General features: G+C 41.6%; 2 protein-coding genes across 3 annotated transcripts; one reads left to right on the forward strand and one right to left on the reverse strand.

Moving 5' to 3' along the window:
• Window positions 1-2,916: 2,916 nt before the first annotated feature.
• On the forward strand, window positions 2,917-4,673 carry irx7 (iroquois homeobox 7). The gene is made up of 2 exons (XM_035737998.2): window positions 2,917-3,395; window positions 3,602-4,673. The coding sequence occupies exons 1-2, from the start codon at window positions 3,102-3,104 to the stop codon at window positions 4,385-4,387; spliced, it is 1,080 nt and encodes a 359-aa protein (XP_035593891.1). The 5' UTR covers window positions 2,917-3,101; the 3' UTR covers window positions 4,388-4,673.
• A 1,720-nt stretch (window positions 4,674-6,393) lies between these two features.
• LOC118360014 (tumor necrosis factor receptor superfamily member 5) lies at window positions 6,394-23,400 on the reverse strand. 2 transcript variants are annotated; one of them, XM_052482399.1, is made up of 9 exons: window positions 23,127-23,400; window positions 10,766-10,844; window positions 10,508-10,633; window positions 9,620-9,766; window positions 9,331-9,424; window positions 9,147-9,205; window positions 7,950-7,988; window positions 7,833-7,864; window positions 6,394-7,731 (listed from the first exon to the last, which is right to left on the reverse strand). In XM_052482399.1, the coding sequence occupies exons 1-9, from the start codon at window positions 23,205-23,207 to the stop codon at window positions 7,447-7,449; spliced, it is 942 nt and encodes a 313-aa protein (XP_052338359.1). In that variant the 5' UTR covers window positions 23,208-23,400; the 3' UTR covers window positions 6,394-7,446. The 2 variants fall into 2 exon arrangements, with proteins under 2 accessions (XP_052338359.1, XP_035594927.1); XM_035739034.2 differs by having other exon boundaries at window positions 7,950-8,042; window positions 23,127-23,399.
• Window positions 23,401-25,856: the final 2,456 nt, after the last annotated feature.

Raw genomic sequence — 25,856 nt, forward strand, 5'->3', positions numbered from 1 at the left:
GGAGGGGAGGGGTTGATAGCTGAGGAGTGGGTGGGAGAGCTTGATAAAATGTACACTTTTCTTACATTTCTCCATTTGGGGTTGTGTCCCTCTAAATCACATGACCTGGGAAGAATGGGATTTGTTATATGAGGATTTTTCCATGTCATGAGTTGACATTCACTTAATTTCCTGGAAATGGAATGGAATGTTAAAGGAATGAGCAGGTTGATACATTGACTTGTTTCACTGAGTCAGATTTAAAGAGGTAGTGTATCTTGCCTCCTATGCTTATGTTACATTAGTAGTGATTAGTTCTGTATTTGGGTAAATTATATTCAAATAAGCATTTTAGAAATGCGTTCCATTCCCTCTATGCTAAATATCCAGATTTACTCTCTGCTTACCACTTTCCCTGTTAGGAAAAGTACAGGTATCTGTTTTTTTTTTTTTTAAACGAACAAGGACTAGGTGTTGAATACTCTGTAGATTCCCTTTAAGCTTTTGTTGTGTTGTTCGCACCTTCTCGTGAGCTATTCTATTGACATGCCTTACTTAGGCCTTTTGTTGTGTCAGCTCAGCGGCAGGTGATGACCAGTAATTGAAGTCACACCTAAGCCCATTGTTGTTAGTAGCTCATTAAGGACTCACGCTGTTGTCATGATCCTGGATCTTCTCATCAATCAGAGGCCCACTGTTAGACTATAGGGGGGGGCACAGATATAGAATACAGTATGAGAATGGGAAATTAAAAGCATAATTGAGAGTTCCACTAGAGAAAGGGGCTTGAAATGTTGTCCTGCATGGCTCTTCTCCTGGACTTAATCAGAGGCCCACGGTTAATTGGCACAGTTATATAGGATACTGTATGTACGAGAGTGGGAAATGAAAGGCATCATTGAGGCTTCCAGTCGATTCCATCTATGATGGACTAAAGTGGGCCTGCTTGTCTTGTCTAAAAGGGAGTTTTCCCGGAGGAAACTTTTCCATTCACCTTAAGACCAGCCAAGTCGTGCATGTGCTGGCCATATAACACTCACAAGACACTATCATTCATTTTATCTTGTATACTGAATCTCACAGGGAACTGAGGACAGTCCTCCTCCATTTGGCCACTCTTCTGGGCAAACGAGGGACATCCTGAGAGCAAACAGTACATATGCAACCTGTCAGAACAAGACCAGCACCTGCATTGTCGCCGACATGCGAAAGAGGAAAAGAATTGAAAGGACAGTCTACAAGTCAGACAAAAGCAATTGCCCTGAGCTGTTTGTGTTTTAAGACATACTGATGGCATTATTTAAGCCTTTGACTCATTGCTCTCCAGTCAACTCATTGTACCAGTTGAACAAATTTGCTCTAGGCCTGAGGGACCTCGCCCAAATACCCCCTCTCCCCTGTATTTCTTCCCATTGTTTATCCCTTTCCATCTACCTAATGCCACACACACACACACACATACACACACACGCACACACACAGACAGAAACAAGCCATCTGTGGAAATAGGCCTTTTGAATAACCTCAATGTTCAGCATAATGTGAACATTTAAATCAAGATGATTTACTTCATGAATTCTGCTAATAACAGATGAATAGCAGATGCTAGTCTTCTGTTATACATGTATCTTACTTCAATAACATTATTTTTTTTAAACAAATAAATAGAAGCTATGCGTTGTTATATGTATATATATTTCTAACTTCTTTTTTTTTACACCTTTATGCAAACATGGCTAAATGTTATTCTCTGACATGTTGATACTTATATTTAACAATTCACCCTTTTAGAAATGAACCAGAAATACCTATAGTGCGCACAAATTCTGTAAAAACGTATTCTTTAACTGATGTCCTTTTGGAGAACATGAAAGGGCAGAGTGGAATAAGAACCCTTCTTCTTCTCGTATCTTCTCGTATCTTTAACAACCATTCGATCTTCCCACATCACCATTTGTTATCTCATAATTATCATATACATTAGTCAACACCTGTTTCACTTAACCACTTTTAATTAGCCCCGTTGAAACGACATGCTGAAGCCACAACAAAACTCTCCGACATGCAAAGGGAAGTCTGTTATGGTTCAATCAGAATAAATTACCAAAAAAAGTTCTGAGGCAGGTAAACCCATTGACCAATTGGCACCCAAAGATTAAGCCTACATTTGTTAATTAGGAATAGTAAATCAAGTAAATTGGTATCTAACTAAATATGTGAGATGTTTCCCGATTTGATATTAATTTACTAGTTTAAGATAGACTTGTGGAATATCTGCATAAAGCCTACATTTTTTTCCGTTTCAGATGTTGAGGGACATTTAGTATAGGCTACAAAAATCCATAGCTTAATTCAAGTTACAAATATTAGATGAAACCTCAGACAAATCCAAATAACAATATATTAAAGGCATTAGAGTTTCAGTCAATGGTCATGGAAAGAAACCTGAAAATCTGTTAACATCATTAGACTAATTCAGTTGGCTGGGCAACTAATTAAATTCACAGCTATATGTTCATAAGTCAATTTCCAACAGAGGTCTGATCGGCAGACAAGATAGGTCTGCCTGGTGTTAATCTTATTCAAGTAATTGTATTTATTTATTTTATTATCAAATTTGATGGGAAACTTGAGTTTGAGTTTAAAAGAGTTTAATTCTTTTTTGGAAAAATGTGTTTATTCTTTTCCTGTAAAACACTTAATTTTTTGGGATTTTTAAAAATGTTGGGGTAAGTAAAGGTGAAATGATTACGATTTGTTGGGCGTTAAATAAAATGTGGAATTTTGGCTAATTTCAGGTGACCCATAAATTAATAGTTTGGAATTGTTCCATTATTAAGGTTCCCGATCATGTTGTGACAAAAAAATAGTAAGTCAATTATTAGAAATAGTTAGCTAGATCTCTATATCCTACGCATCAGAATAAAATTGTGAATTTCAAATTAGGTTTAATTATTCGTCTCTCACCATAGAAATGCTTGGTTCGAGATAAGTATCACGTAGGCTATTTAGCGCCTTTAAGAAACTGTTAAAAGGAACAGCGGAGTTCTCCTTTGATGGGATTTGGTCGGAGTGAAAGCGAGTATTTTCAACCCGTCAGTCGCCGCGGCTAAGGAACGCCCATGACTGCACAGGGGTATATTAAAAGTTCGCGAGGGTGCACATACTGTCATTCAAAATCTGATAGTCAGGACGTAAGGATGCCTGCGTCACAAATTGGATTTGGCAACTTCTTCTTTGAAAGAAACATCAACATGCTCCCTGGATATCAGATACCGGGTTTGGGATGTCAACCCAGGGTACGACAGCAACAAGCCCCTCATCTTGCTGCGATGACTGGGGTCCCTTTGACATATTCAGGACTACAGGGATACAACTTTATCCCCTATCCACACTACGGACACATTGCGCACATGGTAAGTTACTTGAGAATAGCCTATGCTTCTAATGGATAATTCATTACATTTTGTAATCTGAATTACAACAGATACAACGTATAACTGTGCTTGATGCTGCTTGCCTTTCTCGCCAATAAAATAAAATGCGTAATTACGCACTTGACAAATCAGTGTGGTCGGTTATGCAGAAGTTTAAACGTTGCAACTCTCCCTTGTGTTTTCAGAACAACTCCTTCGACCTGAAGACTGTCTCTCCGTATTATGAAGCGCTTCTCGGCCGAGGAGGGCCGTTCTACCCGCAATACCGACCAGGCGCAACTGATGACCCAAGCAGAGTCGCCAAGGTGGCTACCCGGGAAAGCACCAGCGCGCTCAAGGCCTGGTTGAACGAGCATCTCAAGAACCCATATCCTACAAAGGGCGAGAAGATCATGCTTGCCATCGTAACCAAAATGAGCCTCACGCAGGTGTCAACTTGGTTTGCCAACGCCAGGCGACGGCTGAAGAAGGAGAATAGGGTGAGCTGGGCGTTCAAGGGGAAATCTGACGAGGATGAGGGCGAAAGCGACGAGGAGAAGAGTGATGTCACTCTGCAGAAAAGCGCGTTGGTTGATGAAGACGAAATAGATCTTCAAACCGTCGATGACAAGGTGGAGGATATTGGACATATAGTGGACAACTCAACGCCAGAGTTGGTGGATGCACGCCTGGAGAAACAATCAAGCGATGACCATAGAGACAGCACGCGTGCTCACGGGGAAAATTATGTCGAAAAGAGTTACACCAAACGCACATTATCCCCATCTCGTCTAGGATGTAAGGACAACGCTGAGTGTCAAAAACCCAAAATATGGTCTTTGGCAGAAACCGCGACCTCGGAAACGGTGAAGAAGCCCCACCAGGACAATGCGTGTCATCCCAGGAGCACTGAAATGGGCAAATTCTGGTCAGAATGGGCATCAAGGAATGGACTGTATATTCCCAGATATACTGCTCACGATATTCTTTAACGAAGCATTTACAGTTTTAAATGACCAAAAAACACATGTTTACATCTTTTGCACTTTAAAATGCCAAACTCCAGAGATTGGAACAGGCTTATTTTTTTTTATGTGGGAGCCTACACGCTTACTATGGAAAATGCTGGGCAGGCCTATATGTTGTTTGGCTTCTTGTAAAACCGAAGACTCTTACAGAGTTATGTTTTGTGTACATACGTGTAGATGTATTTGCATGAATCATCTGTACATTCTAATTTCATTTGTCTTATCATTAACATTTATTTTGGTAAAATAAAATCCCTCAAAATATGAAATGGAATTGTCATGTGTTGATCATTCACCAGTTCTTACTGTTTTTTTGGGGCAAGGTCTGGCAAGGCCACAATCAGATTTGTCATGTTTTATATTTAGCTTTCCAAACTTATTCTGGTAGTTTATTACGATTTTTATCCCAAAATATAGCTTAATACCTGATTGTAACGATTTAACAGATCTGCTTGGTATGCAAATTCAATATTTGTTATCTAAACCTCAATCAATGCAGGATAAATATTGTTGAATAACAAGGATGAAAATTAATCATGGCCCATGGTGACATGTTCACTGACTGAAATCATTCTTTAATCAGTTAAAATTATTTCAATTAATTAATAAAGTAATTGGTTATCTCATTGTTGGGCCATGCAGGGTGATAGTCACACTAACAATTTGATGGAACATAGCCCAAACAAGGAAACTGCATGGGGGTCGTTATCCAAATTCAGACAAGAGCTGAATAATACCGTTTCAAACCGGAACACAGTATAACTGCAGATGTGCAGAAACAGATTGATCCTACAATGCAACTTGAAGAGTCCAAAAGGGGGAGCAGGGAGACACACACACATGGAGAGAGAGATTTTGTGTGTGTGTGTGTGTGTGTGTGTGTGTGTGTGTGTGTGTGTGTGTGTGTGTGTGTGTGTGTGTGTGAGAGAGAAATGGACATAATCAGACAACAGGAGATCATACCTACAGGATCTGATGGGTGAGAGCCAGTTAAGAGGGAGATGAGTGGGGGGTGAAAGACTAGAAAAACTTCCTTGCCAATCACCCAGGTTTCCATGCATGTAAACTGCACTTATCCGGGGATAATGAGAAAACACCTAAGAGGAAAGAAGCCTGAAATGCTCCCTGATACCCAGATTTCGAACGCTTAGCAGGACAGGAAAATGGTCCAATTCACGCACTTATCAAGAGAACATTCCTGGTCATCCCTACTGCCTCTGACTCACTAAACACAAACACTTTGTTTGAAAATGATGTGAGCCCCTGGCTATCCATAAAATGTGAAAAAAAAAGAAAATGGTGCCTTCTGGTTTGCTTAATATAAGGAATTTGGAATGATCTATATTTTTACTTATTTTTGTACTTTTTACCCCTTTTTGTGATATCCAATTGGTAGTTACAGTCTTGTCCCATTGCTGCAACTTCTGTACAGACTCGGAAGAAGCGAAGGTTGAGAGCCATGCGTCCTCCGAAACACGACCCTGCCAAGCTGCACTGAGCGCAACGGGCCAATTGTGTGCTGCCTCATGGATCACCCGGTCGCGGCCGGCTGTGACACAGCCCGTCTTAGACTGCTGCACGACTTGGGAGGCTCTATATTTTTGCAATTACATTTACTTTTGTTATTTAAGTATATTTAAAACCCAAACACTTTTAGACTTTTAACTCAAATAGTATTTTAATTGGTAATCCTCACTTTTTCTTGAGTCATATTCTTTACTTTTATTCAAGTATGACAATTGGGTATTTTTTCCACCACTGAGAGCCACCAGAGGGTGAAGTCCACCCCCTGATGCTCTAATCTCACGGTTCTAGTGAAGCACTACCCCCCCCTTGTGGAAAACCTGAGTACCTGCTACTGACCCAAAAATGTAAAAGTACTGTAAAAGAAAAGGCCAGGTACTGTGTGCTCCAACAATATTATAATCTATACTTTATAAATGTAACTAAAATTGAGACACACAAAAAAATAGTCTCTTGATTTTTAATAAAAAACAAAACAGACATTTCAAATTTGAATGGGCATTGTACTTATGAACAACTCAGTAGCATTTATTTTTGATAGTTTAATGCAAAGGAGAGTAACGACATAATAAAAAAGCCATTCTCTAGTGTGCTTATGAACATCTTCTATAACAGAATACAGCAACCAATACTTTTTACAACAATTTACAATATACAGAACATTCAACCATATCAATCATTGTTGCCCATGTGAGGAAGTTAGGATAGCAAGCATTTTATCTAGGTAGCCTATGAAAATAAAAACTAAAAGCATACTATATGACAAAGCCATAGAACGTTTTGCCAACATGAAAGAGAGGAGGATGGCATTGGCGTTCAACTAATCTACAATTAGGGTGAGTGAACTTTCTTTTTTTCCCACTTGCGCACACACACACACACACGCACACAGCCAGAATTATATTTAGCAACATTGATTGGACTAAAATGTTTATGGTATTTTTAAGTTTGTTTTCAGTGTATTAAACTAAGCATATATAGCCTTGATTGATGATGTTTAAATGTTTTAAGTTGAAATGGTGCTGGAATAGCGGGGGCAGTGTTTGTGTTGTCTTTGTAGTGACTTGAGGTAATTCTGTGGTTCTAATTCAGTAGCTCTTTAGTAACTGTCAAATACATAAAACTTTATTGACCATGCTGTAGGTAACACAACTTTTTGTTACATGCAATATGCTTTGTGGACTTCAACGGGTCAGATGTTGCTCTTCGGTCTTGTGATGAAACAAAAACGTATGTGTCGCGGAATTTATTCCACCACTGTGTGACTGTTGTCTTCTTGTTGTCACTGTCTTATTGTATATCACGGTGGTGTATGAACTAATGGGTATAGAGCAAACAACGCAATTATCACAACATAGGTTGTAGTATGACCTTTTTTACTGGCTTGGCTTCCCCAGTGATTTTACCCACACACCGCTACTGTATTAATTAATGCACAACCTGGCTGTTGTTTGTCATGTTAAGCAATAGGTGAAGCCAGGTGGTCATGTGATCTATAGCTATTCATAAAATACACTTTGTGTATCAGAAACAGAAACATGGTGAGATTTACCCTCCTCCTGCACCACCAATTGTCCATTTTCAGACATGTCTTTAGCTTCAACCTCCTCTGGTATTTGAGGACCTGGCAATGATGGGTATGGTGTTGATGGTGGCTCTTCAAATTGAATTATAGGTTGAAGTTGTTCCCTCCCCTCTTCAGGTCCTGCGTTTCCCTCTTCTGCTTTTCCGTCTGCTGTAGCCCTCTTAGTTCCCCTCTTAAGATTCAAGTCCATACAGGATTCCTACGGTGAATGACACAATGCATCTGTGAGTTAGCATCTAAATATAACAGAATAGCAGCATTACTGTCACGGCTGGTACTAAAGGTATATAGAGAACGTACATTTGCTTTCTTGCAGGCCTCTCCGAGTTGACCTAGAACAAAATAAAAATATGATTACTCAAAGATTCCAACGTAAAGATATCACTCAAATAACATAATACAATTAGTGTTAAATACCTCTGAATTTGCACAGGACAACACCCAAAACCACTGCAGCTAGAAAGGCCATTACAATTGTGATTATTGTTCCATAGGAATTGGGTACTGGCACTGTAAAGTAAATCAAAACAATATTACAAACAATTCAACCAACTATTGTTAACCAACCAACCATACCCTACAGCCTATGTGTCCCTTAGACTAGTGTCGACAGAGGTACTACACAGGCTACTGTTAGCGTCCCTACTACAGGCTACTGTTACTTGCCCTACTACAGGCTACTGTTACTTGCCCTACTACAGGCTACTGTTACTTGCCCTACTACAGGCTACTGTTGGCCGCCCTACTACAGGCTACTGTTGGCCGCCCTACTACAGGCTACTGTTACTTGCCCTACTACAGGCTACTGTTGGCCACCCTACTACAGGCTACTGTTGGCCGCCCTACTACAGGCTACTGTTGGCCGCCCTACTACAGGCTACTGTTGGCCGCCCTACTACAGGCTACTGTTACTTGCCCTACTACAGGCTACTGTTGGCCGCCCTACTACAGGCTACTGTTGGCCGCCCTACTACAGGCTACTGTTGGCCGCCCTACTACAGGCTACTGTTACTTGCCCTACTACAGGCTACTGTTGGCCGCCCTACTACAGGCTACTGTTACTTACCCTACTATAGGCTACTGTTACCTGCCCTACTACAGGCTACTGTTACTTGCTCTACTACAGGCTACTGTTACTTGCTCTACTACAGGCTACTGTTACTTGCTCTACTACAGGCTACTGTTACTTGCCCTACTACAGGCTACTGTTGGCCGCCCTACTACAGGCTACTGTTGGCCGCCCTACTACAGGCTAGTATTAGACTCCCTACTAAAGGCTATTGTTGGCCGCCCTACTACAGGCTAGTATTAGACTCCCTACTACAGGCTATTGTTGGCCGCCCTACTACAGGCTACTGTAATACTGAGAAAACACTCCCACACAGCCCTACCACAACTTTCGGTTTAAGCTGTCAGATTTTGAAACCAGGATAAACAGGCCACTCCTACTATGTAGCCCAATTCAAGTGAATGAGTTACTGTGAGAAAGTGATGGTCAACTGACAATAAAGGAATATATTTTATAGTTCCCCAATTCAGTATGGTAGAATGGAAACGTTGTGATATGTGTAAATGTGTGTTGCATTCAATTAGTAGACCCTGTATAGTACTTACCACAGACCGTGTCTGAGGTGGCTGTCCCTTCGGCTTCAGTTTTGAATTCAGACGTACAACTGAAAACATCATTTGGGATCAAACAAACCAACATTATTACGTGTATGATGGCTGTGGTTTCATTTACAGTTCGATAACATACACATCACATTTGTTTTAATGGTACAAGGATCGAACTACTCACACTGTCCATAGCTTGCACTTGCTCTCGGCAGAGCTGTCACTGGAGAACATGTTTAAAGGACAGGCCTTACACACCGTGTCATGTATGGGGTTACCTGAGAAAATATACAGTATACGGTTCGAGTGACCACATTCTCAAAAAGAACACAGTTTAGCCTAACTCTTGCAGTTTAATAGAATACAACAGAATAGAAACAGAAACTTAAAAGCCATGTTTGAACACGTAGTAGGGCACACTAGCGTAGAACTCAATCGTTGCTGATAGCATGAGGAAAGTGAGTGTTTTCTACCTTTGGATTTGACCTCTTCTCCAGGTCTGCATTTAGTATGTGGAACACATGTCAGGCACTCTTCACTGGAACAGTGGTATCCAGGCTTACATTTGCATGGGCTGAGGCTTGTCGTGTTCCTATTGGTACTGTGCTCAAAGTTTTTATCTGTGGCAGGAAGGAGATACAAGTGTTGTGTTATTACAAACAGATAAGCCAGATAAACAGTAGGCCCTACGTGAATCTGAAATGGCATGCTATTCCTTAGTGCACTATTTTGACCAGGGCCTGCAGTAATGCAATAATAGGGAAAAGGGTGTCATTTCGGACAGGGGTGTCATGCACCCCATTAATCTGATGGGGCAGAAAGTATGTGAGGATGGCAGGGGGGCATTTTTAAAACACCTGAAACAGCTTTTTCCCCTGCAATCTAGAACCATAATCATTAATTCTATGAAATAAATAGGTCTCTTTTTCTGCATATCTAAGCATACCTCTTCAGCTGTCTGTATCTTCCTGACTGGAGGTTCTTTTTAAAATACATTAAATATGCTTCTTTGCAGCTCTGGGTAAAAATATTGAAAGGTCTGAGTCTTATTCAGTACATGCTTGCTTTTCTAAAGTCTACCAACCTAGCCAGCAGGCATGCCAGCTGATAAGCTATTCTAACTTGAATGATAGTCTGAAATGTCTTCTTGGTAGCTAGTTATGAGTTTGCGGGATTGGGAACCTATCTGGGCTACTAAAGGCAACTTCATCAAATTGCTAAGTGGATAGTAGCATTACAGAGAAACAATGTTTTTTTTTTTACAGTACAAATCTTGCCCCTGTGCCCCCTATGGGCATGACACATCTGATTTCAGACACATACTTTGTCTTCAAACACATAAAGAGCATCAAAAGTCTTACTTGGGTCGCAGTATGGTTGCAGTTTACAGCGGTTCTTGTCTGTGAATGCATGCTGGTATTCACCCTCTTGGCATGGCATACAATGTGGATCTAAACAACCGCTATGGCTGGATAACATCTTGGTGCCTGTTAAGATAATATAGTTTTGCGGATTATGAATATTGAGTGTAGATCCTAACAAGGGTTTATTGACTCAGTTTCACTCAAAAGGCTGATAAGAGTACAGATATGTCAAATAATGAATGTTCTCTTCCTTACCTGGCCCACACATACTGCAACACACCCCATTCTTCATGTACTGTGTTTCTGGATCACATGAGTAAACCACGGTCAAAACCTGTCAACAAAAAGGTAGAAAAAAAATTGTCCCTACAATGATCTATTCTCTCACCTCAACCGTCACAACCACTACAACAGGGGCGGAAAGTACCTAAATTCACGCTCTAGTCTAATAGGCTTGTGGCAAGCCAGACACATTTTTGAGATACTCCTACTCAGGGGTAGAACAAAACACAATCATATTTTTCATATCTCTAAATGTCTCCCATTTATGAAATGGACTGGTTGTGATTTTTTTTTTTTTACTGCAAAAGTGTTTAAATTGATAGATATTGTGACACACCCTAAAGTCAAAATGTGCAGAATAATGCCTGGTTGGAGGGGGGTGGGGAAGGGGTTACATGTAACCCAATATCGTAAGCTCTGAAATTGCTCAAATGTGGACACACACACACACACCAGGATCTCTTAATGCATCTTGGAAATATAGACCTGTAAACACAGAGATACAAAAGGTGGAAATATCAACTAAAAAGCAGCATTCCACAAGAGAGGATGGCTTTCACTTCAGCAGTGATAAATTCATTAACTTCTTTGTGGAAAAGCTCACAAAAGCAAATACGTATTCCTCCAAAGCAAAGTTGTTCTGAGGATCAAGGGAGACTCTCAAATTGTTTACTACTAGATCTCTTGACACATTGATGAAAATAATCATGGCCTCAACCTTCAAGCTGCATATGGGACCCTATTCCAACTAAACTACTGAAAGAGCTGTTTCCTGTGCTTGGCCCTCCAATGTTTAACATAATAAACGTCTCGCTATCCACCGGATGTGTACCAAACTCACAAAAAAATGGCAGTAATAAAGCCTCTCTTGAAAAAGCCAAACCTTGACCCAGAAAATATATATTTTTAAACTGTCGGCCTATATCAAATCTCCCATTCCTTTCAAACATTTTAGAAAAAGCTGTTGGGCAGCAACTCACTGCCTTCCTGAAGACAAACAATGTATATGAAATGCTTCAGTCTGGTTTTAGATCCCATCATAGCAATGAGACTGCACTTGTGAAGGTGGTAAATGACATTTTAATGGAGTCAGACCGAGGCTCTGCATCTGTCCTCGTACTCCTAGACCTTAGTGCTGCTTTTGATACCACCGATCACCACATTCTTTTGGAGAGATTGGAAACCCAAATCTGTCTACACAGACAAGTTCTGGCCTGGTTTAGATCTTATCTGTCGGAAAGATATCAGTTTGTCTCTGTGGATGGTTTGTCCGCTGACAAATCAACTGTAAATTTCGGTGTTCCTCAAGGCTCCGTTTTAGGACGACTATTGTTTTCACTGTATATTTTACCTCCTGGTGATGTCATTTGGAAACATAATGTTAACTTTCACTGCTATGCAGATGACACACAGCTGTACATTTTGATGAAACATGGTGAAGCCCAAAAATTGCCCTCCCTGGAAGCCTGTTTCAGACATAAGGAAGTGGATGGCGGCAAATGTTGTACTTTTAAACTCAGACAAAACAAAGATGCTTGTTCTAGGTCTCAAGAAACAAAAATATCTTCTGTTGAATCTGAGAATTAATCTTGATGGTTGTACAGTCATCTCAAATAAAACTGTGAAGGTCCTCTGCGTAACTCTGGACCCTGATCGCTCTTTTGACGAACATATCAAGACTGTTTCAAGGACAGAGTTTTTCCATCTTCATAACATTGCAAAAATCAGAAACTTTGTCCAAAAAATGATGCAAAGAAATTCATCCATGCTTTTTTCCGGCTACCCGGATAAAGCAGTAAATAAACTTCTGTTAGTCAAGATTCTAGCAGCCGTGTTTAGCATGTTTACTATCATACTATTCCAGTGCTGGCCTCTACACTGGCTTCCTGTTAAGGCAAGGGCTGATTTCAAGGTTTTACTGCTGACCTTCAAAGCATTACATGGGCTTGCTCCTCCCGATTTTTCCCGATTTGGTCCTGCCATACATACCTACACGTACGCTACGGTCACAAGACGCAGGCCTCCTTACTGTCCCTAGAATTTTTAAGCAAACAGCCGGAGGCAGGGCTTTCTCCTATAGAGCTCCATTTTTATGGAATGTCTGCCTATCCATGTGAGAGACGCAGACTCAGTCTCAACCTTTAAGTCTTTATTGAAGACTCATCTCTTCAGTAGATCCTATGATTGAGTGTAGACTGGCCCAGGAGTGTGAAGATGAACGGAAAGGCACTGGAGCAACGAACCACTCTTGCTGTCTCTGCCTGGCCGGTTCCCCTCTCTCCACCGGGATTCTCTGCCTCTAACCCTATTACAGGAGCTGAGTCAATGGCTTACTGGTACTCTTCCATGCCGTCCCTTGGAGGGGTGCGTCACTTGAGTGGGTTGAGTCACTATCGTGATCCTCCTGTCGGGGTTGGCGCCCCAACTTGGGTTGTGCAGTGGGGGAGATCTTTGTGGGCTATACTTGTCTCAGGATGGTAAGTTGGTGGTTGAAGATATCCCTCTAGTGGTGTGGGGGCTGTGCTTTGGCAAAGTGTGTGGGGTTATATCCTGCCTGTTTGACCCTGTCCAGGGGTATCGTCAGACGGGGCCACAGTGTCTCACGACCCTCCAGGTCTCAGCCTCCAGTATTTAAGCTGCAGTAGTTTATGTGTCAGGGGGCTAGGGTCAGTCTGTTACATCTGGAGTATTTCTCCTGTCATATCCGGTGTCCTGTGTGAATTTAAGTACGCTCTCTCTAATTCTCTCTCTCTCTCTCTCTCTGAGGACCTGAGCCCTTGGACCATGCCTCAGGACTACCTGGCCAGATGACTCCTTGCTGTCCCCAGTCCACCTGGTCATGCTGCTGCTCCAGTTTCAACTGTTCTGCCTACGGCTATGGAACCCTGACCTGTTCACTGGACGTGCTACCTGTCCCAGACCTGCTGTTTTCAACTCTCTATAGTCAGCAGGTGTGGTAGAGATACTCTGAATGATTGGCTATGAAAAGCCAAATGACATTTACTCCTGAGGTGCTGACCTGTTGCACCCTCTACAACCACTGTGATTATTATTATTATATGACCTTGCTGGTCATCTATGAACATTTGAACATCTTGGCCATGTTCTGTTATATTCTCCACACGGCACAGCCAGAAAAAGACTGGCCACCCCTCATAGCCTGGTTCCTCTCTAGGTTTCTACCTAGGTTCTGGCCTTTCTAGGGAGTTTTTCCTAGTCACTGTGCTTCTACACCTGCATTGCTTGCTGTTTGGGGTTTTAGGCTGGGTTTCTGTACAGCACTTTGTGACATCAGCTGATGTAAGAAGGGCTTTATAAATATATTTGATTGATTGATTGACCTATGAATATAATATAAATATTATGATGAATGTCATTTTTGGGAACTGATTAATAGACAACTTTCCGAGTAAAATTTGCTCTCATTCAGTGCTGTATGGTTCTGCCAGACAAAAACACATATAGTTACTCTTGCAATAGTCAGGGGGCCACCACAGATTATCTTTGGGGCCATCCTGGATTTTGCCGCAAATCCAATATGGCGTCCAAAATCAAATATGGCTGCCATTAGATGGAGCTCAAATACCCTGTAAATTGGAGAATGACCAAACAGGATTTTTTAGGGAGGCCAATGAACAATATTTTAGGCGGATGTTCAATATCATTAAATCCTTTTTATGAAAAAATATGCATTAATGCATACTTTTGTTTAAATCAAACAATACATTTGGCTTTGTTTTTAACCAATCTCACTCATAACAACATCATAATGGTAATACTTTTATTTGAATGGTAAATCTTTTTAAAAAACTGGGTAGATTAAGGTGGCATAGGCCTGCTCACAATACACATTCATGCATATTCAATAGGAGTGTGTGTGCATGGCTGTTTTGGCTGATCAGTGAGTCTGTGGTGCTAGACTTCAGACAGATGTCGCTCTCCGGTTTTGTGATGAAACAAAGGTATGGTTAAATTTATTCTGCCACTGTGTATTCTTTGTCTCGGCCGTAGGCCTATACAGTGCATTCGGAAAGTATTCAGACCCCTTGACTTTTCCCACATTTTGTTACATTACAGTCTTATTCTAAAGTTGATTAAATAAATAAAACTCCTCAATCTACACACAAATACCCCATAATGACAAAGCAAAAACAGGTTTTTAGATTTTTTTTGCAAATGTATAAAAAACAAAAATACCTTATTAACATAAGATTCAGACCCTTTGCTATGAGCCTCGAAATTGAGCTAAGGTGGATCCTGTTTCCATTGAACATCCTTGACATGTTTCTACAACTTGATTGTAGTCCACCTGTGGTAAATTCAATTGATTGGACATGTTTTGGAAAGGCACACACCTGTCTATATATGCATGTTGGAGGAAAAAACCAAGGTCAAAGAAATTGTCCGTAGAGCTCCGCGACAGGATTGAGGCGAGGCACAGATCTGGGGAAGGGTACCAAAAAATGTCTGCAGCATTGAAGGTCCCCAAGAACACAGTGGCCTCCATCATTCTTAAATGGAATAAGTTTGAAACCAACTCTTCCTAGAGCTGGCCGCCCTGCCAAACTGAGCATTAGGGGTGATGGGCCTTGGTCAGGGAGGTGACCAAGAACCTGATGGTCACTCAGACAGAGCTCCGGAATTCTTTTGTGGAGATGGGAGAACCTTCCAGAAGGACTCCACCAATCAGGCCTTTATGTTAGTGGCCAGACGGAAGCCACTCCTCAGTAAAAAGGCACACGACAGCCCGCTTGGAGTTTGTCAAAAGGCATCTAAAGGACCCATGAGAAACAAGATTCTCTGCTCTGATGAAACCAAGATTGAACTTAGCCTGAATGCCAAGCGTCACATCTGGAGGAAATCTGGCATCATCCCTACAGTGAAGCATGGTGGTGGCAACAACATGCTGTGGAGATGTTTTTCAGTGGTAGAGACTGGGAAACTAGTCAGGATCGAGGGAAAGATGAACGGAGCGAAGTACAGAGAGATCCTTGATGAAAACCTGCTCCAGAGTGCTAAGGACCTCAGACTGGGGCAAAGATTCACCTTCCAACAGGACATTGACCCTAAGAACACAGCCAAGACAATGCAGGAGTGGGTTCAGGACAAGTCTCTGAATGTCCTGGAGTGGCCTAGCCAAAGCAGCGATGCTTCCCATCCAAACGGACAGAATCTGCAGAGAGGAATAAGAGAAACTCCCCAAATACTGGTGTGCCAAGCTTGTAGCGTCATACCAAAGAAGACTTGAGGCTGTAATCGCTGCCAAAGGTGCTTCAACAAAGTACTAAGTAAAGGGTCTGAATATTATGACCATGTATTATTTCCGTTTAATTGAAAAAAAAAATAGATTTACAAAAATGTCTCATCCAATTTAAAATAAGGCTGTAATGTAGCAAAATGTGGAAAAAGTCAAGGGGTCTGAATACTTTCCGAAAGCACTGTCTATCACATTGTGAAGTCATATGAACTAACAGGTTATAGAGCAAACAATGCAATTATCACAACACATAGGTTGTAATCAATTGCATTTTTTCCCCCTGACTTGGCTTCCCCTGTGATTTTACCCACCCACCGCTACTGCTTTTGATATAACTCAAAACTATGAGTGGCACTGCCCCGCCTCTGTTGTGTTTGAATAGCTGAATACAACTAGTTCTTCAATCTGTGTTCATGTTTTTCACAACACAAGCACATAGTAGCATAACCAAGTTACAGGAAAGCAACCTGTAGTACAGCAGCTTCCATTTCTACGACAGTTGGGTGCAGGCACTCAGCAGATGCAGCTTGCATGCCAACGAGACCCATTGACTATAGTTATCTCAGTCTGATTGATGCTGATGATACTGCTGTAGTGTAATGGTTGGTTGTCTGGTTGTGAAGGAGAGTCTGTGAAAGGGCTGTGTCTGTTTATTATTTATTTAACCGCTCTCGAGGTCATTCCACAGCATCTCAATCGGTTGAGGAAGTCCTGACCTCAACCCGATTGAGATGCTGTGGCATGACCTCAAGAGAGAGTTCACACCAGACACCCCAAAAATATTGCTGAACCGAAACAGTTTCGGAAAGAGGAATAGGCCACTCCAGAAGGTGTTTTTTCTTATTTTGAAGCCATTCTGTTGTTGTTTTAATTCTGTGTTTTGGGACGTTGTCCTGTTGCATCAAACCTCTGTTGAGCTTCAATTGGCAGACATATAGCCTTACATTTTCCTGCAGAATGTCTTTATAAACTTGGGGATTCCTTTTTCCGTTGATGATAGCAAGCTGTCCAGGCCCTGAGGCAGCAAAGCAGCCCCAAACCATGATGCTCCCTTCACCATACTTTACAGTTGGGATGAGGTTATGTTGGTGTGCTGTGCCTTTTTTTCTCCACACATAGTGTTGTGTTCTTTCCAAACAACTCAACTTTAGTTTAATCTGCCCACAGAATATTTTGCCAGTAGCGCTGTGGAACATCCAGGTGCTCTTTTGCGAACTTCAGACGTGCAACAATGTTTTTTTTGGACAGTAGTGGCTTCTTCCGTGGTGTCCTCCCATGAACACAATTCTTGTTTAGTGTTTTGCGTATCGTAGACTCGTCAACAGAGATGTTAGCATGTTCCAGAGATTTCTGTAAGTCTTTAGCTGATATTGTAGGATTCTTCATTACCTCATTGAGCATTCTGCGCTGTGCTCTTGCAGTCATCTTTGCAAGACGACCACTCCTAGGGAGAGTAGCAACAGTGCTGAACTTTCTCCATTTATAGAAAATGTGTTTTTACCGTGATCTGGTAAACGTCATGTCTTTCAGAGATACTTTTGTAACCCTTTCCAGCTTCATGCATGTCAACAATTCGTAATCTTAGGTCTTCTGAGATCGCTTTTTCGAGGTATGTTTCACATCAGGCAATGCTTCTTGAGAAAAGCAAACACAAATTTTGTGAGTGTTTTTTATAGGGCAGTGCAGCTCTAACCAACTCCAATCTAATCTCATTGATTGGACTCCAGGTTAGCTGACTCCTGTCTCCAATTAGCTTTTGGAGAAGTCATGGGTTCACATACTTTTTCCAACCAACACTGTGTGAATGTTTAAATTATGTATTAAACATAGACAAGAAAAATACAATGATTTGTGTGTAATTAGTTTAAGCACACTGTGTTTGTCTATTGTTGTGACTTAGATGAAGATCAGATCAAATGTTATGACCAATGTATGCAGAAATCCAGGTAATTCCAAAGGGTTCACATTTTTCTTGCCACTGTTATAAGGCAACTACAGGGCAGACAGCCAGGATGGTGGACATGATTTTCTGTTTTAGATAAATGTGCCAGCTCAACCCAAATATCATAAGAGTGCACCGGAACATCCCAATGGGCATCACAAATGCAGTGAGCCAGCGGAAGGTCATGTTGGATTCAGGCAACAGTATTGGACTAGCAATTATTCAAGCTTACTTCCAAATAATAAGGAGGTGACTTAAGAGCCCAATCCAAAGTTCTACCACTGTTGGTATACCGCAAGAGGTAGAGCTATGGAGAAGATGTCCAGGGTTCTCTTTCCTTTCAGTTGGAGCCTCTGAGTTGCCTCATTGATCCTCAGAGGCGTTTGTGACTTGGAATGCTTGGTGTTGTCATGTCAAGCAGTCTGCTGCATTCTCTATATTCAATTGACATTAGACCGGTTCAAATCTGCCTTTTGGCCTGATGAGTCCAAATTTGACATTTTTGGTTCCAACCGCCGTGTCTTTGTGAGACACAAAGCAGGTGAACGGATAATCTCCGCATGTGTAGTTCCCACCGTGAAGCATGGATGAGGAGGTGTGATGGTGGTTTGCTGGTGACACTGTCTCTGATTTACGTAGAATTCAAGATACACTTAACCAGCATGGCTACCACAGCATTCTGCAGCAATACGCAATCCCATCTGGTTTGCGCTTAGTGGGACTATCATTTGGACCTCTACAAATCAGCCGGGCTAGACAATCTGGACCCTCTCTTTCTAAAATGATCTGCCGATATTGTTGCAACCCCTATTACTAGCCTGTTCAACCTCTCTTTCGTATCATCCCCAAAGTTTGGAAAACTGCCGTGCTCATCCCGCTCTTCAAAGGGGGAGACACTCTAGACCCAGACTGCTACAGACCTATATCTATCCTACCTGGCCTTTCTAAGGACTTCAAAAGCCAATTAACAAATAGATCACCGACCATTTCGAATCCCACCGTACCTTCTCCGCTATGCAATCTGGTTTCCGAGCTGGTCATGGGTGCACCTCAGCCATGCTCAAGGTCCTAAACGATATAATAACCGCCATCGATAAGAGACAATACTGTGCAGCTGTAATCATCGACCTGGCCAAGGCTTTTGACTATGTCAATCACCACATTCTTATCAGCAGACTCAACAGCCTTTGTTTCTCAAATGACTGCCTCGCCTGGTTCACAAACTACTTCTCAGACAGAGTTCAGTGTGTCAAATCGGAGGACCCATTATCCGGACCTCTGGCAGTCTATGGGGGTGCCACAGGGTTCAATTCTCGGGCCGACTCTCTTCTCTGTATACATCAATGATGTCGCTCTTGCTGCAGGTGATTCTCTGATCCACCTCTACGCAGACGACACCATTCTGTATACATCTGGTCCTTCTTTGGACACGGTGTTAACTAACCTCCAGACGAGCTACAATGCCAATGTAAATGCAAGTAAAAGTAAATGCATGCTCTTCAACCAATCGTTGCCAACACCTGCCCGCCCATCCAGCATCACTACTCTGGACAGTTCTGACTTAGAATATGTGGACAACTACCTAGGTGTCTGGTTAGACAGTAAACTCTCCTTCCAGACTCATATTAAGCATCTCTAATCCAAAATTAAATCTAGAATCGGCTTCCTATTTCGCAAACAAAGCAGCCTTCACTCATGCTGCCAAACAAACCCTCGTAAAACTGACTATCCTACAGATCCTTGACATGGGCGATGTCATTTACAAAATAGCCTCCATCACTCTACTCAGCAAATTGGATGCAGTCTATCACAGTGCCATTAATTTTGTCACCAAAGCCCCATATACTACCCATCACTGCGACCTGTATGATCTCGTTGGCTGGCCCTCGCTTCATATTTGTCGCCAAACCCACTGGCTCCAAGTCATCTATAAGTCTTTGCTTGGTAAAGCCCCGCCTTATCTCAGCTCACTGTTCACTATAGCAGCACCTACCCGTAGCACCCATTTGTATTTATTGCCTTACCTCCCTTATTCTACCTCATTTGCACACACTGTATATAGACTTTTTCTATTCTATTATTGACTGTTTGTTTATTCCATGTGTAACTCTGTGTTGTTGTTGTTTGTGTCGCACTGCTTTGCTTTATCTTGGCTAGGTCGCAGTTGTAAATGAGAACTTGTCCTCAACTAGCCGACCTGGTTAAATAAAGGTGAAATAAAACATTAAAAAGTGTTTTTCAACAGGACAATGACCCAACACACCTGCAGGCTGTGTAAGGGCTATTTGACCAAGAAGGAGAGTGATGGAGTGCTGCATCAGATGACCTGGCCTCCAAAATCACCCGACCTCAACCAAATTGAGATGGTTTGGGATGAGTTGGACCGCAGAGTGAAGGTAAAGCAGCCAATAAGTGATCAGCATATGTGGGAACTCCTTCAAGACTGTTGGAAAAGCATTCCAGGTGAAGCTGGTTGAGAGAATTCCAAGAATGTGCAAAGCTGTCATCAAGGCAAAGGGTGACTACTTTGAAGAATCTCAAAAATAAAAAAATCTATTTGGATTTGTTAAACCTTGAAGCAAGGCGCAGGCGAAAGCCTGAGAAAAATCCAATCAGGAAGTGACTCTTATTTTGAAACCCATGTCTTTCTATGCATCCCTATTGCCCATTGAAAGGGATATCAACCAGATTCCTTTTTCTGTGGCTTCCCTAAGGTGTCTACATCCTTTAGACGTAGTTTCAGGCCTTTATTTTGAAGAATGAGCGTAAACGTCCACATTGCGTAAGTGGTCAGTTGGCGGCTCTCAGTGTGATTTTTGCGCAAAAAAGAGAGGTAGCCATTTTCCCTCCCGGTACTAGTGAAAAGCCAACTGTCCGGGTTAATATATTATCGAATAGATATTTGAAAACACCTCAAGGCTTGATTATAAAAACGTTTGAAATTTTCTGTTGATATTATGGATATAATTTGGAACTTGTCTGCGTTGTCGTGACTGCTATTTCCGGTGGATTCCTGGGCATAACGCAGCAAACTAACGGAGGTATTTGGATATAAAAATATCTTTATGGAACAAAAGGAACATTTGCTGTCTAACTGGGAGTCTCGTGAGTGAAAACATCCAAAGATCAAAGGTAAATGATTAATTTGATTGCTTTTCTGATTTCCGTGACCAAGTTACCTGCCGCTAGGTGTACATAATGTTTTGTAGTATATATATAAACTTACACAAATGCTTGTATTGTTTTCGCTGTAAAGCATAATTAAAAAATCTGAGATGACAGGGTGATTAACAAAAGGCTAAGCTGTGTTTCGCTATATTTCACTTGTGATTTCATGAATATTAATATTTTCTAGTAAGATTATTTGACCGTTGCGCTATGCTATTTAGCGTAGTTGATGACAATTATCCAGGATGGGTGGTTCCAAGAGGTTAACACTTTTTTGGTTACTGCATGTTTCCATATGTGTTATTTCATAGTTTTGATGTCTTCACGGTTATTCCTCAATGTAGAAAATAGGAAACAAAGAAAAACCGTAGATCCAAACTTTTGACAGGTACTGTATATACAGGTGATTAAACCACCATTTTAATTATATTGTGGCAGCCATATTGAATTTTGGACACCATCATTGATTTGCAGCAGAGGAGGCTGGTGGAAGGAGCTATAGGAGGACAGGCTCATTGAAATGTCTGGAATGGAATAAATGGAACGGTTTCTATATGTTTGATACCGTTCCATTTATTCCATTCAAGCCATTACAATGAGCCCGTCCCCCTATAGCTTGTCCCACCAGCCACCTCTGATGTGGGGTCAAATCTAACGTAATTGCAAGAGGCTGAACATACAAAATCTACATAGGAACTTTTTACTGAAAATAAATAAGTATTTTCACTGTCTATGTCAGCTACTAAAAAGCTTACATTCATCATACATTTTCATAGTTGCTGCAGCACACTTGACACGGAACCCAAACCAGCTGCGAGCGTGCGCCATCATGCATATATTTATTTTGCCCCCCCCACACCAAACGCGATCCCGACACGCAGGTTATCCAAATATCCAAACAAACTCTGAACCAATTACATTAATTTGGGGACAGTGCAAGTGCAAGCTAACAATTTAGCTAGTTAGCTTGCACTTGCTAGCTAACGTTAATTTGTCCTATTTAGCTAGCTTGCTGTTGCTAACTAATTTGTCCTGGGATATAAACATTGAGTTGTTATTTTACCTGAAATGCACAAGGACCTCTACTCCGGCAATTAATCCACACATAAAACAGCCAACCCGAATTGTTTCTAGTCATCTCTCCTCCTTCCAGGCTTTTTCATATTTGAACTTATATGGCGATCACATCTAAACTTTCATTGTATTACCACGACAACCGGCAACATAGTTCGTCTTTCAATAACCCACGTGGGTATAACCAATGGGGTGGGTACCTACTTCTATAAACCAATGAAGAAATGGGAGAGGCAGGACTTTCAGCTCGATCTGCGTCAGAAATAGGAATGACTTCTATTTTAACATGGATTTCTAAATTTATGCATGCGACTTGTCCGGTCTGGTCAGCATGTCAGCACCCATACTTTGCACAGCTATGGTTACATTAACCTATGTGGCCCAAACCCCTTCAGCCAGTCATTATTCTGCACGTTTTGAGTTTAGGGGTTTGTCATAATATCTATCAATTTAAGCACTTTTGCTGTCAAATCCATTTCACAAATGGGAAGCATTAGAGACGTGAAAACCTCAGGTTGTGGTATCTCAAAAACCTAAGCCCTTTTGAGGATTGGCCACTATTGCCTATAAAACCACATGTCATAAGTCAGTTGCGTTAATACTTCACATTAGAGATAGTAAAATAACAAAATATTGCAACATTGTAGCTTTAACTGACATTTTTTTGTAGAGGCAGTTGCTTCAAAACGAAATCGAAAGTGAAAGTGTTGAATGAGCTTTGACGCATTTGGCAAACTTCTTTAAAATCGCTTCAATTGTAAAATTAATTCAAAAGAAACCCAACATCAATATAGGCTATTTGTAGCATATTATGTATTGTATATGGTTCCCTGAATGCAAAAGACGTATGCCAATGTAGCACACAATAATAAAAAGTAACCTAAGCAACTCACCGACAGAATACATAAAAGCAGAGCGATCATTTCGATCCTTGTCGTAATAAAACAACCAAGTATTTTTGCAACTCCTCTCATCCGCTTCTATGCAATCCCACTCCGCAAATAGGCTACTGTACAAGCCTTCACGCTAAATTATTCTGCTGCTCAATCTTTCGCTACATAAACGTGGGTAAGGCGTAGCGTTTGTCCAGAGCAACGAGTCTGGGTAGTCAAGCAACGGTATTGTAGACCTACGGGCTGAGCGGTGGGCTGGACTCGGAGAATATATAAGTGACTTGAAACATGGGGGATTCCTTAAAAGACAAACAAACACACGTGACCGTTTCCTGTAAAATGCCCGAGGTTTAACGTACTCAAGATGTGGAATGCACGAACGAACATTAATGAGTCATGTAAACGTTAGGCCTACCAATATTTTTGTGAAAAATGTGATCTTTGATTAGGCTATTTATCATAGCTGTACATCAAGTTTAGGTTGAAGAGGGCAGGCTCGATGGAAATAACGTAAGCCTATTTGGGAGTGTGGTTTGTGCTTGCCTTGAGACCAATAGTTTGGGAGTGTCATTTCCCACTTTATTTGCCTCCCACATTTTCTACACTGGTGTCAGCAGCGGGGATGCGGGCACCCGTGAGCTATTTTAAGATGAAAGCACTGACTGTAAGTAGCTCTAAATAAGAACATCTGCTAAATGACTCAAATATAATTGTAAATCTTGGTACATTCTGATATACACTTTTTAAATATACACTTTCAATAATACCCACTGGAGACAAACTGGTTGAATAAACATGGTTTCAGCATACTGTGCAAGGTATTGTGACGTGGAATCGACAGTATGTGGAAAAACATGGGATATTATTAAAAAAGTAATCAACTGTTGTTTTGAGGGTGACATTTCAACCACAGGATTATGCCATCATGGTAATCAATTTAACATAATCAAACCTTGTATAAAATATGTTGAATTTGTACCTTTGAAACAACTTCACATCTTCAATGTTTTATCCAATATTACATTTACATTTAAGTCATTTAGCAGACACTCTTATCCAGAGCGACTTACAAATTGGTGCATTCACCTTATGACATCCAGTGGAACAGTCACTTTACAATAGTGCATCTAAATCTTAAAAGGGGGGTGAGAAGGATTACTTATCCTATCCTAGGTATTCCTTAAAGAGGTGGGGTTTCAGGTGTCTCCGGAAGGTGGTGATTGACTCCGCTGTCCTGGCGTCGTGAGGGAGTTTGTTCCACCATTGGGGGGCCAGAGCAGCGAACAGTTTTGACTGGGCTGAGCGGGAACTGTACTTCCTCAGTGGTAGGGAGGCGAGCAGGCCAGAGGTGGATGAACGCAGTGCCCTTGTTTGGGTGTAGGGCCTGATCAGAGCCTGGAGGTACTGAGGTGCCGTTCCCCTCACAGCTCCGTAGGCAAGCACCATGGTCTTGTAGCGGATGCGAGCTTCAACTGGAAGCCAGTGGAGAGAGCGGAGGAGCGAGCGGGGTGACGTGGGAGAACTTGGGAAGGTTGAACACCAGACGGGCTGCGGCGTTCTGGATGAGTTGTAGGGGTTTAATGGCACAGGCAGGGAGCCCAGCCAACAGCGAGTTGCAGTAATCCAGACGGGAGATGACAAGTGCCTGGATTAGGACCTGCGCCGCTTCCTGTGTGAGGCAGGGTCGTACTCTGCGGATTTTGTAGAGCATGAACCTACAGGAACGGGCCACCGCCTTGATGTTAGTTGAGAACGACAGGGTGTTGTCCAGGATCACGCCAAGGTACTTAGCGCTCTGGGAGGAGGAGACAATGGAGTTGTCAACCGTGATGGCGAGTTCATGGAACGGGCAGTCCTTCCCCGGGAGGAAGAGCAGCTCCGTCTTGCCGAGGTTCAGCTTGAGGTGGTGATCCGTCATCCACACTGATATGTCTGCCAGACATGCAGAGATGCGATTCGCCACCTGGTCATCAGAAGGGGGAAAGGAGAAGATTAATTGTGTGTCGTCTGCATAGCAATGATAGGAGAGACCATGTGAGGTTATGACAGAGCCAAGTGAGTTGATTTATCTATAGGGATAAAAAAGGAAGAAAAAAAACAATAGGCTGGGCAGCACCTCCTACTGGAGAGTTGATTTATCTATAGGGATGCATTTGGTCTCCCATCCCAAAATGTTATCATGCCCAGCCCGAATTTGCTTAGATATTTGTCAGTGACTGCTACCAATGTGCTATCCTGAAAAAGATTATTGAGAGATCTCTTAATAACTAGATAGATTCATTGATGGTCGCAAAGTCTGTCAAAAGGGCAGATATAAAAGAGCTAATTAAATGTAACCATAACTTATAAGTCATATATCATCTATGATACTGTTTAAGCCCATATAGTATTTGCAAAGTCATCAACAGCTGCTCGGTTTCAATTCAACCCACAGTTCAACTAAAAACAGACAATACATAGAGGCCTAGGGTTTCAAGCCTTGGTTGATTTCAAAATGTAATCGTCAAGTTATTAATTAATATGTTTGATTCACGTCTCCATCTCAACCAAAAATAGTTCAAGAATAGGACTAAATCAAATCAAACTTTATTGAAAGTACATTTAAAGTTTGATTAGATTAGATTTAGTCCTATTCTTCAACTTTGCTTTTTGGTTATGATGGGGACATGAATCCAACATATCAATTATTCATTTGGAGACAAACGGGAATTAAAGCCAGAAGTTAGTAGC

Source organism: Oncorhynchus keta, chromosome 27, assembly GCF_023373465.1.
Source record: "Oncorhynchus keta strain PuntledgeMale-10-30-2019 chromosome 27, Oket_V2, whole genome shotgun sequence".
Classification (NCBI taxonomy): domain Eukaryota; kingdom Metazoa; phylum Chordata; class Actinopteri; order Salmoniformes; family Salmonidae; genus Oncorhynchus; species Oncorhynchus keta.

Coding starts and splice junctions, on each gene's coding strand:
- irx7 (XM_035737998.2), top strand. CDS start 3,102: ATGACTGCACAGGGGTATATTAAAAGTTCGCGAGGGTGCACATACTGT. Junction 3,396..3,601: donor ACGGACACATTGCGCACATG/GTAAGTTACTTG, acceptor TTGTGTTTTCAG/AACAACTCCTTCGACCTGAA.
- LOC118360014 (XM_035739034.2), bottom strand. CDS start 23,207: ATGAGAGGAGTTGCAAAAATACTTGGTTGTTTTATTACGACAAGGATC. Junction 9,767..10,507: donor GCAACCATACTGCGACCCAA/GTAAGACTTTTG, acceptor TTCCTGCCACAG/ATAAAAACTTTGAGCACAGT. Junction 8,043..9,146: donor CACCTCAGACACGGTCTGTG/GTAAGTACTATA, acceptor TTTACTTTACAG/TGCCAGTACCCAATTCCTAT.